The sequence below is a fragment of the Staurois parvus genome, unplaced genomic scaffold, assembly GCF_062004578.1.
Source record: "Staurois parvus isolate SC_StPar_1 unplaced genomic scaffold, SC_StPar_1.0 ptg000054l, whole genome shotgun sequence".
In the NCBI taxonomy this organism is placed as follows: domain Eukaryota; kingdom Metazoa; phylum Chordata; class Amphibia; order Anura; family Ranidae; genus Staurois; species Staurois parvus.
The window spans coordinates 3,955,768-3,968,424 of record NW_028317850.1 but is presented as its reverse complement, the minus strand read 5'-3'; the positions used below and the strand labels follow the sequence as shown (position 1 = coordinate 3,968,424).

General features: G+C 39.0%; 1 protein-coding gene across 1 annotated transcript in view; it reads right to left on the bottom strand.

Annotated features, from left to right (window-relative positions):
- The window catches only part of PRTG (protogenin), a 176,494-nt gene extending 167,654 nt beyond the window's left edge, over positions 1–8,840 (bottom strand). Inside the window, exon 1 of the mRNA XM_089668083.1 lies at positions 8,513–8,840. Within this exon, the coding sequence (XP_089524209.1) occupies positions 8,513–8,840 (328 nt within the window). The remainder of the gene's footprint in view (positions 1–8,512) is intronic.
- Positions 8,841–12,657: the final 3,817 nt, after the last annotated feature.

Below are 12,657 nucleotides of genomic sequence, written 5' to 3'. Positions count from 1 at the left end.
GATTTGGTCAAAGAATCAGGGTCATCTGCTCTTTATCAGAGGGGGAAGCCTCACACTGGCCAGTTTCTAACCTTTTAACCCAGTGCAGCCTTCATTTGCACTGGAATAAAGACATTCCTGTGTGAAGTGCAACCTCCAGTTTCCACTTCTTAATCTTTAGAAACCTAGCCCCCCATCTTCTTGTGTGTTCAGACCCTAAGACCAGTGCCTAGGCTAAAGCTCTGTGCTTCTCCAAAATGCAAAAATTCTGCATTGAGATCTTAAAGCTAATAGTAATCTCACTTGTCAAAGAATCTCACCAGCCACAGAAAAAGAACATCCTTGCCCCCTGCTGCTGCCACTGACTAAGATAGCACTTGCTCTTTGACTAGAAAGAATACCCATTTAATGCCTATTCTCCACCTGTTTAATATGTATAGATCCCTTGAGCTATACTGGTAAGTGATCGGGAGTTTCTAGGAGCTGACATAAAAACAAACCAAGCAGACGGAGGCTAAATCACTGTATTCTTTTCTAAATATCGAAACCCTGTCTACACTATTAATTCTGTTGCACAATGTTTGTGGGAAAAAAAAAAAAGTTCTTTTGAGAATTGGCGCTTTAGGTTTAACTTCCCTGGTTACAGTGGAATCGGAGAATCTGCATACATTAGTGTATAAGAGCTTTGTTCCGACCAGTGATTCACCATACAAAAATTAAGCTGGCAAGTCGATGAATTTCGGAATAAAAGGACACATGCTGATAAAGCAATCACTGCCATTTGCCCATTTTTTTAGGCTTTTGTGCTAGGACAAATTTGACCTCCAACACCAATTGCCATAGTCGTGTGTATTTATCTAGAAGATGTTCATTTGAGACATTCGGCTCTTTGCAGTTGTCTCTAGGAGACTTAGAAGAAAAGTTTACACGGGGCAAACAAAATGAAAAATGCCTCAAGGCTGAGCACACACGGCCCCTTTTCTCCTATTTACCATTTTATCCCATGTGAAAAAGGCTTTGGGATATTCTCAGAGCTACCCACTGATATCTCTATTAGAGGAAGTGATTAACAGTGCATTTGATATTCAAAGCAGCGTGTTATTTCCATACAGTGCGCCATTATCATTTCCAATGCTAATTTATTTATCTGCTTACACACAGCGCCACGTTTTGCCCTGCATTGTACATACATTGTGGGAGAGGCTAGACTCATTAAGCCATCAGATGCCTGCAGAAAAGGAAGATGCTGCCTGTTCTCATGGATGGGATACCCTCCGCTGCCTAGTCTTGGCAATGTGTAAATGGTACCATATTCTGTGTCCAATTCTGACAGACAATATGTATTAGAACTAATTCCTCTGGTGTTTTTCTGTACCAATAATAATGCTGCCGATTACTCAGAAATCCTACTCTTTTATTTACTATTTTAATTTAAAGCGGTATTAACCTCCCTAGCGGTCTGATTATGTCAATATTGTTGTGCTCAAAGCAGTACTTTTTTTGCATGGAAATATGTTGTTTTCTTATTGTAGACCTGTAATTCTTAGGAATAACTCACTGAAATCTGTCCGAACAAGAGTCTAGTAAACATCCCGGGTATGATAAAATTTGAAACACGAAATCATAAATTATAATATAATAAATAATGATAAAAAATATAAAAACTCCTACTTGCAGCATCTTTGGGGCATGTTTGGGGAGTTAAAAAAAAGCCCCCAAAACACCTCTTCCAATTGAAATTAATAGAAAATGCCTGAAAAGGGCCTGAAAAACGCCTCTGAGATTCGTTTTTGGTGCGGTTTTTAAGTCATGTGTCCTTTAAAAATGCTCATAAACCACGGCTACAGCGCCTATGCGTTTTTGCTGTGTTTTTGCAGCGGATTAGTGTGAAAGTAGCCTTAGATGTTCAGCACAGTGGCTAAATAGCTAGCACTTACAAATCATTAGATGTGCAGCACAGTGGCTAAATGGTTAGCACTTCTGCCTGACACAACTGATACATTTTGCTGGAGAGCTTGTTCTGACAGACAATATGTATTAGAACTAATTCCTCTGGTGTTTTTCTGTACCAATAATAATGCTGCCGATTACTCAGAAATCCTACTCTTTTATTTACTATTTTAATTTAAAGCGGTATTAACCTCCCTAGTGGTCTGATTATGTCAATATTTTTCTGCTCAAAGCAGTACTTTTTTTGCATGGAAATATGTTGTTTTCTTATTGTAGACCTGTAATTCTTAGGAATAACTCACTGAAATCTGTCTGAACAAGAGTCTAGTAAACATCCCGGGTATGATAAAATTTGAAACACGAAATCATAAATTATAATATAATAAATAATCATAAAAAATATTAATATACTAATAATAAAAATGTAATTCAATAATATAATCAAACCAAAAACACTGAAATTTGAAATATAGCGCCAAGTTCGCACATCACTGAGCTTAGTTGCAAAATCGTTTTCAGTGTCTGATGACGGATTTCCCCACGAATCATTATCACTCAATTCTGCAAGTGGTTCTAATTTACTATCGCTGTTCTCTAGCTGGTCTAAAACCGCTTTTGACCTAAAGGGACGCTTTTTGGACGCCATGGACATTTCTCAGTTTCCAGGCAGAAAGAACAGTAAAAATGCAGGCAGAGCACAGGACAAAGCACTCGGGACAAAATGTATGTGAAATGGTTTGATACAGTAATGTTATACTATGTGATTTTAGCGTTTTTAGTGAATGTAATTTTTAAAAATTTTTTAAATGTCCCACCAGTTCCGTCCCCCGTACGTCCCAACACTCATAGGGACCGGAACCCGGAAGACAGATGCCGGCATCGGCTGGAGGACATTGCCGGGGACACTGCAGGGGGGACATCGCGGGAGCGAAGGACAAGGTAAGTGCTGGAGGGATCCCAGAGCAATGCTGCAGGGTATTCCCGAGTGTAGCTCGGGATTACCACTTTTGGTACTGAAAGTTAACCCCGAGCTACACTCGGGAATACCGCCAGGAGGTTAAACCCAAAAACCAAAAATGTTATATATTGCAGCTTACCAGTCATAAGGCTACTTTCACACTGATCCGCTGCAAAACACAGCAAAAACTTAGGCGTTTTTACCACGCGTTTGCCGCGCTTTCTGATAATTTTTAATCACTTCAAGTCCAGACACTTTCACCCCCTTCCTGTCCAGGCCAATTTTCAGCTTGCAGTGCTATCACACTTTGAATGACAATTGCGCGGTCATGCAACACTGTACCCATATGAATTTTTTAGCATTTTTTTGAGACAGATAAAACTGTATTTTGGTGGTATTTATTCACCGCTGTGATTTCTATTTTTTTTGCTATATAAATGAAAATGTCCAAACATTTTGAAAAAAAGTGTTTTTCTTATAAAATTTAGCAAATATTATTATTTTTATTATACATAATTTATATAGCGTCAACAGTTTGCTCAGCGCTTTACATTATTGTGGGAGACAATACAGCAACAATACAGTTCAATACAAGAGGGATTTGAGGGCCCTGCTCCTTGGAGCTTACAATCTAGGAGTAAATAAATAATCTTTCTTCATAAATCTTGGCCAAAATGTATTCAGTTATCTTTTCAGTAAAAAAAAAATAACCCAAATGAGTTTATAACCAAAAATTTAAATTTTTCTAATTTTTTTGTATATTTTTATTTTATTTTTTTTTATATTATTATTTATGGGGTTTTTTTTTAACATACTGTCACCCTAGCAGTACAGTGTCACCATAGTGACACTGTACTACCTGTGGGGGGTGATGAAGGCTGTGAAGGCACAGGCTATAAATGCGGGCGCCGTTTATAAATGGCAACCCGCACCTGCACTGCGCCTGTCTGGCCGTTTATGTACATGGGCCAGACGGGAAGTAGTTAAAGGACACTTGAATTAGGCTGCTTTCACACTGAGGAGTTTTTGAAGTGCTTTGGCATTAAAAAAAGCTCTTAAAAAGCTCACCACAAAAGCTTCCCTATGTATGTGAATGTATATCTATGTATGTTTTCACACTGAGGCGTTGCGCTTGCGGTACGAGGTAAAAACTCCTACTTGCAGCATCTTTGGTGCATGTTTGGGGAGTTAAAAAAAAGCCCCAAAAACACCTCTTCCAATTGAAATGAATGGAAAATGCCTGAAAAGGGCCTGAAAAACGCCTCTGAGAGGCGTTTTTGGTGCGGTTTTTTAAGTCATGTGTCCTTTAAAAATGCCTCTGAGAGGCGTTTTTGGTGTGGTTTTTAAGTCATGTGTCCTTTAAAAATGCTCAGAAAGCACGGCTACAGCACCTATGCGTTTTTGCTGTGTTTTTGTGGTGGATTAGTGTGACAGTAGCCTTAGATGTTCAGCAAAGTGGCTAAATGGTTAGCACTTCTGCCTGACACAACTGATACATTTTGCTGGAGAGCTTGTTCTACTGAAAAACAACAGACTTACTGGTCAGACCACCTGGTGAAAAAAGAAGGCCTAAAAAAGAAAACTAATATAGCCATCACATCTAAGCAATAGTAAGCTGCATTATAATAATTGTTTGCCTATGGGTAAAATACCACTTTAAGAGCAAATACAGACAACTAAAATCAATTGTTGAACTACAAACACTATCTAGGGAACAATGTAAATGTATTTATATACAGGTATAAGAGTGAAAATCATTTTACCTCTATACATGCTTCTGCACCAAGATTCATAAGGTTTTGAGTCGTGCTTCTAGGTGGGACTGCAACCTCTTGTTAAACAGTAACGTGCAAGGTCTACTACAAGGGAAAAATGCTTGTTTCTTCTAGGGGTGCCAAGATATTACTTGACTCTATAGCTGACTCCAGCAGGATCCCATAATCCATGCGACCGCTTCCCTAGACTAAATGAGCATTTATTCCTTGAGTTCAAGGGTACATTTTGACTCATTCCCAGAGTTCATCTTTAAATAATCAGGATACCACCAACTGGAGAGTTAGCAGGATAGCTCAGTGTAGAAAAAAAACTCTAGTCTTATGATTCCAACACCCCTGCCAGAATGCAGAGCCAGAGACCTCACTTTTATTTTTGAAATACAGCTTGGTGAAGGACCTGCCTCTGCCAGCTAACCGGCCAATGAAGAAACAATCCATCGATAAGGTCACCCCTGTGCTCTCCCACAATTTAGGCATGTTTACAGCATTAAGCTGCCCATTAACAGCAGGGGGGGGGACGCCCACTGATCAATAAATGTCTTGACCCTTCCACAGAGGTCGATCACACTATTGACTTCTACTGAGCAGGGACAGCCACACTGATCGGAATTTGGCGAGTCCCTGTTGAATTGGCCAAATTTTGATCAATGTATGGCCAGCTTTAGGCTCCATGCACACGGGACACTTCTGAACGATGGAAACTGACTTCTGGAAAACGCAGGTTAAAAAACGTCTGTTTAGCCGCGTTTGCATACCGCGTTTATGAGCGTTTGCGTTTAGAAGCGTTTTTTAAAGATAACCTCAGAAGACCTTCCAAAATGCCCAGAATGCACTGAAAATCAGTAAAAAAGTAACTATTTCAGACATTTTGAGAGAAATAGAGAGAGCAGAAGCAGGAAGAGCAGTATTTGTTGAGATTAGCTGTCTTTTTTTTATTGTGGTGTTTGGATGTGTTCCAGCTCATTTCTGTGCAGACATTATTGCAGCGGTGTCTAACATATTTTCTTTCATGTGAAACTTCAAAGTATGGTGTACCAGGTCTATTTGAGTACCGGGAAAACACTTTGCATGCATTTTTCATGATGAAAAAAGGCTTTGGACAGCATCTGGAAATGGAAGAGTTAAAAACAATTTGCAAACGCTTACAAATGCGGTTAGCCGCGTTTACAAGCATTTGGCATTTGAAACACTGATAAAATCTACTCCTGAAAACAAGTTTGGTGCGTTCAAAAAACTGTAAACAAAACTGCTTGTAAATGACATAATGTACATGGGCACATAGGAAAACATTAGGGAGAGTTCAGGGGCTGCTGAAAAAAATGCAGAAAAGCTCCTAAACGTGAGTTTATCAGCTGCAGTGTACATGGAGCCTTAGGCTGATAGCTCTGAGCAAAGCAACAAAGCCACGCTGACCTTCCATATTCCAGATGAAGTATTGGGGTATAAGAGATTACAGGAAGCTAATATAAAGACATATTTAAATAGCAGTGTTTAAAAACACACTTAATACATACATACCTAACAGTGTTATCTCTCAGAATACTCTGATGCCTGCTCAGCCTGAACAAAATATCCCATAGTAGTGGGCTAAGTACCCTTCAGTACTCTTGCAGAATAAAAGCAGAAAAGACGCACTTATCCAAAGCTTTACTGCGAAGTACGGCACCACATGCTGCAATGCCCAATAATTATGTTTTTATATCTGCCTAGAGTTTTGCGTCAATAAAATGTTCCACCACCACCATTAAATTCAATTTTGAGAAAAGGGTATGAATGCTGGAAGAAGTAAATAGCTGTACACACAATATGAAGCAATAAACAGCACAGGAATGAGAATTGCTTTTCTTTGATTTTTGAAATCATACCTACTGTTTATAGCTCACCATAACAGTGAATGTGAAAAGCGAGATCTTATCAGGAACAAATATGAAATAGTAGGAAACAAGCTTGCCTTGGAAACAGGGGCTAATGGAAAAATCAATTGGTTCACAGCCTGGCTTTTACAACCGCAGATAAATGTTTAATCCTTAAGGGTACTCTATACACAGGTGTCATATGGGAGAAACACATTACGCTCCAGAAAACTGAATGAAAGGGATTCCATGTGGCATATCACACATGCTCTGGACTGTAAGGTCAGGCAATCAAAGAAAACAGTATTTGGAACATAAATGTAAGAATCAATGAGGCCCTTCTGTCATTTAAAATTACTATTTTTTAACACTTAATGTGAAATCAGGTTGAGGCGAAAAGCCTAGATCTGCGTGAAACACACGAGGACCAGTACATCACTGTCATGTGATCACACAGAGCTGGCGTTATTATGCAAAGGTATCAGCAGTCACGTCCGCACCCTGTGGATCTGGCTTTAATGTATTTGACGTGCTTTGTTCCTTACTGGGAAAGTCTCCATCTAGTAGTAAATTGATGGACTCTAGTGTAAAATAAATAAATAAATCAAACTGGGGCTGATTTCTCTGTGTGCTCACACATCTCATTAAAAAGAAATTTCATTTAAAGTCAAAAGTCAAAATAAAAAAAACAAAAAAAAACAATTTGTACACCTGGCCTACATCTAATATATGAAAAATGCATTAGCTTCGTCATTTCATTTTCTCATTTCATGTTTCAACACAGCTACCATCACATGATTTCAAAGAATGGACTGTCTTCTTGATCAAAAGTTTAGGTTGATGGTTGCCCCTTTCACACACTCTCGTGTCATTTGATTTATTTATTAATAAAACACTTGTAAATATTCTGGAGACAATTTAAACCCTAAACGAAAGCTTAGAAAGATTAGAAACGAGACTTTATTTGATGCTTGGCTAAATTGTTCAACAAAAACATACTCAACAAAGCAATGGGAACTTTTAGAAATGCACATGTAGTCAGATGAAGGAAAAATTCAAAGAAGCTTACTAGCTTTTGGAAGATGGCTCCCACACATCAACACTTCCCTCAATGGACATCCAACAGTAGCCTAAACCAGTGGTCTCCAAACTGCATCCCGCGGGCCAGATACGGCCATTTGCTTGCATTTATCCAGCCCTTGAGGCAATTCTTCTACGGCTGACATAAGATATTCTATTTCCTACTGACCACAATAATGAGGCACAATTCCTTCCACTGAACCCAAGAACGGAGCAAAATTCCTTCTATCAACACCAATGATAGGATGCTACTCCTTCCACAGACGCCAACAAAGGGGCATTTTTCCTTTCACTGATATAATTGAATCCCTCATGTTTTGTTTTGTTACTGTATTATCTCATGTTCTGTCCCCCACTATAATGTACAGCGCTGAGCAAACCTTTTAGCGCAATATAAATACTGTATAATAATAATAGATGGAGCGTTCTTCCTCCCACTGATACCAGTGGTAGGCACTTTTCCTTCTCCTGCCACAGGTGCTATGTAATTTTTTTACTCCCACTGACCACCAAACCTGAGACATTTGTACTCCCACTGATGCTGGGTCATTTTCTACACCCACTGACCACAGTCCAGACCCTCTATAATTTTAAGGACAGTGAACTGGCTCTTTGTTTTGAAAATATGGAGACACTTGGACTACACCATAGAGATACGGAAAGGATTGCCAGACCAAAACTGGATGAAAAAGTCCAAGATCATTTTAATTGTTTGTAAATAAAAGTCATATAAAAACACCCAAATGCCAACCCTGAAATGTTTTACATTTTTAATTACTTTTTTTTTACCAACAAATTAAATTACCTTGCACTCTTTCATCCAGTTTCGATCTGGCACTCCTTTCTGTATATCTATGGTTTAAATTATTCAATAATTAATAATGCAACAAAAGTTTACACTGAATACAAAAACTTACTTGCTATAGAAAGGTGAGCCTTTTGACTTAACATGGCACCATATTTGTTCATAGCCAAACACTGGTAAAATCCTTCATCGGAAAACTCTCCTTTCTTTCCCTCCACTTCTTGGATGTACAAAGAACCATTCTTCAATGTTGAGATCCGTTCATTCTCAGCAATCTTTACACCATTTTTTATCCACGTCAAAGTGATTGGAGGTTCCCCGTGAGCTTCACAATCTAAAACCACGGCATCTTTTCGTGACACTATTGTATCCACAGGTTCTTTCACAAACAAAAGATCAGTAAAACCCCAACACCCTGTCAAAGGAAAAAAAGGAAACATTGTGACTATAAATGACAGTAAAAATAACAACTATGTAAGGAAGAAAATTCTTTATATATGAAAAAACTATAAAAGGTGCATAGCTAAACCATGGGACCTGATGCAAAATGCTATATACTCAGTTGTGAACTTTTTTTTTTTTGCAAAAAGTTTGTATTTCTGTTCAGCTAATGCTGTCATCCAGACACCCTTGACAGGCACAAGCCACCTACCTTCCTGTAGATTACAAAAAAAGTTAAAGCAAATATATTGTGTAATAAAAATGTCCTAACCAAATACTAACACATTATGGTGGGCACCTATGGGCCACTGGTCCTATTCAGCATTCTAGATGCCCCCTATTCCATGGTGCTCAGGTATGCAAACATCAACCAAGCTTCCCTTTTGGAGAGCCTCCAATGCCTCCTTGTTGGACCTTCACTGTGATAATCAGCAAATACAGAAGCCTAGGAAGAGGGAGGGGGGTATAGTCAGGCTCTCAACCAGAGAAAGTTGTTATTTGCTCACTGAAGCACCCTGGGATTCGGATCAACTTTACCAGAGAAAAGGACACCTGACCTGAGTTGCAGGCATCTGGATGGACTATGTTCTGTAGTGGCAGTTGAGGTTTAGTAATTTTTTTCATACCAGCCTTGTCCTAACTGGATTGTAGTCTGCAGCTAGGTCCAAGGTCCAGGTACTGTTTATGCTGTCTGATAGAGGTGGCTGCATTACAACTCTATCAAAGTATCAAATCTAAATCATGACCAGGGACCTACTCCTGCCAATGAATGGTCCATGAGGACACATAGACAAGGTCAGCCATGTTGGTTTGGATGGAGTAAGGATCGGTTAAAACCCTTGTCAAGTTTTTTGATGTCTGTTTCCCACAGTGGAGATAAACCTTCACTTCTTGTCCCATAAACACAACAGAAAGTAATAAGAAATCTATCCAAAATAGGGGAAACCCCCTTAGATAGTCATCACCAGAATGAGCATCCCTGTTGTGAGATTCTCCCTTTTCTCCCCTTAAAAGTAAAAAGATTGCTTTCTTACTAAAAGTCCTGGTTACAATGATCACCAGAACACACAGAGACCATAAATTTCCCCATTGGAGACAAAGGCGGCAATAAAAACCTGACAAAGACTTTCTCCCTTCCCCACTCTATCCAAAACAAAAAAGAACAATTCTGGCTTACACACAATGTACCGTAAATGGTGCTTTCTAGAATTTGGCTTTGGTAATAATTAATATGAATGACACCCAAAAAATGCAAAAAACCTGAAAGTTTCTGCTAAGGCCTCATAAACAAGCGTTCAAGAGCTTTTGGTGTTTTTTGGCCAAAGCCCCGACCTTACCTCAGTAAAGGCCTATGTGTCCATGCACATAGACTTTTAGCAGAGTTTAACAGTTGCAGAGTTTAGGACCAGTTAAATTATTATTATATTATTATACAGGATTTATATAGCAGTTTGCGCAGCGCTCTACAAAATGAAGGTAGACATTACAGTTACAATACAATGTGGTACAAGAGGAAACAGAGGGCCCTGCTCGTTAGAGCTTACAATCTAGGAGGAAAAATGTCCCTCTCCTGAATGCAGAAGGATTGCGCTCAGGATAGGGACGTTTTGGTCAAAAAACGCTAAACGTAGCAAAAACGTGTGTAAGAGCTTGGGCATTTATTCATTTTAGTGGCACGTACTCTGGCCAATCAAATAAATAAACTTTCAAGCGCTTTTAGAGCTTTGGACATTTATTAATTTCAATGGCAAGTACTCTGGCCAATGAAATGAATAAACATCCAAGCGCTAAATGCTGTACCCTGCTTACTTATTATTATTATTATACAGGATTTATATAGCTCCAACAGTTTGCTCAGCGCTTTACAATATACCAGGAGACAATACAGCAACAATACAGTTCAATACAAGAGGGATTGAAGGGCCCTGCTCCTTGGAGCTTACTATCTAGAAAATGTATTCCTTTCTGAATCGTTTATACTTTCCAATGCAGTTTATGTAAAAATGTGTAATATTTTATGGAATTGTAATATTTTTTATATCTCAAATATCTCCAATTATTGTTTAGAATTTTTTTGTGCTCCTCCTATAATTTATTATGTAGTATAAGCATTATAATGCTCCTTGGAGCTTACAATCTAGGAGGGAGGGGCTAGTGGTACAAAAGGTAGTAACTGTGTATTAGCTGAAGGCAGGATAGGCTTCCCTGAAGAGATAGGTTTTCAGAGATCGCCTAAAAGTGAGCGGAGTAGGTGATAGTCTGATAAATTGGGGTAGAGAGTTTCAGAGGATGGGGGGAGCTCTGGAGAAGTCCTGGAGACAAGCATGGGAGGAGGAGACAAAGGAGCTAGAGAGTAGGAGGTCTTGCGAGGAGCGGAGAGTACAGTTTGGGTGATATTTAGAGACAAGATCGATGATGTAATTTGGGGCAGAGTTATAAATGGCTTACGCACATTTTGTGTCGCATTTAGCGTTTTTCTGCTACCAGCAGAAACACGTTCCAGTGTACATGGAGCCTAACTACTAAACACATTCATCATAAGATGTCCTATCATGACAGAACAAGTGGCATACAAACAAGCAATCACAAATCAGGGTCAGATATCAGCCCCCAATGACCATGGCCCTGAGATTGGTGGCTATCTGTGCTACTCGTTGCTATATCATCGTATGTAACAGTTGGCTACTTATTAGTAATGTCAACGAAGATGGTAAATTCCTTCCGTTTTCAAGGAGTGAAAAATTAAATAATGGAAGAAAGGACGTATAAGAAAGAATTACTGTAATTCACGCTACCATCGAGGATCTAGTTTTTGTATATTACCATAATTCCTATTAACTAATAAAACTGAATAATCACAGAAATTATGCATTAACAACACATTGGGGTTGACTGACTAAAACTGGAGGGTAAAAAGCTGGTCATGGTAGACAATCAGCTTCTGACTTCAGTTTGTTCAATTAAGCTTTGACAAAAAAAACCTGGAAGCTGATTGGTGTCCATACAGAGCTGCACCAGATTTTACACTCTCTAGTTTTAGGGCTCATGTACACGGGGCGTTTGGAAAACTCTTCTGAACGATGGAAACTGACTGCTGGAAAATGTAGGTTAAAAAACCTTGTTTAGCCGTGTTTGCATACCGCGTTTATGTGTGTTTACATTTAGAAGCTTTTTTTTTTTAAGATAACCTCAGGAGACCTTCCAAAATGCCCAGAATGCACTGAAAAACAGTAATAAAATTAACAATTTCAGACATTTTGAAAGAAATAGAGAGAGCAGAAGCAGAGAGAGCAGTATGTGTTGAGATGACCTGTCTTTTCTGGTTGTATTCACTATGGATCCCATCATGAGCACAATGCAGTACGTTCTACCATTTTTTCCTTCACGCAAAACCTGGAACTGACTGAGCTGGTGTACTAGGTCAATTTGAATACATGGAAAACACTTTGCATGCAGTTATGATGATAAAAAAGGCTCTGGACAGCATCTAGATATGGAACAGTTAAAAAACGCTTCTAAACATGAACGCTTATAATCACGTTTAGCCACGTTTACACGTGTTTACAAGTGTTTGAAACGCTGATAAAATCTACTCCTGAACGCAAGTTTGGTGCGTTCAAAAAACCAACTGTAAACCCAACTGCCTGTAAATGACTGTAAACGACATAGTGTACATGGACACAAAGGAAAACATTAGTGAGAGTTCAGGGGCTGCTAAAAAAAAACACAGAAAAGCTCCTAAACGTGAGTTTATCAGCTGCAGTGTACATGAAGCCCATAGCAAATCAACCGCATTCTGTTAAAAATGGTTCTGGA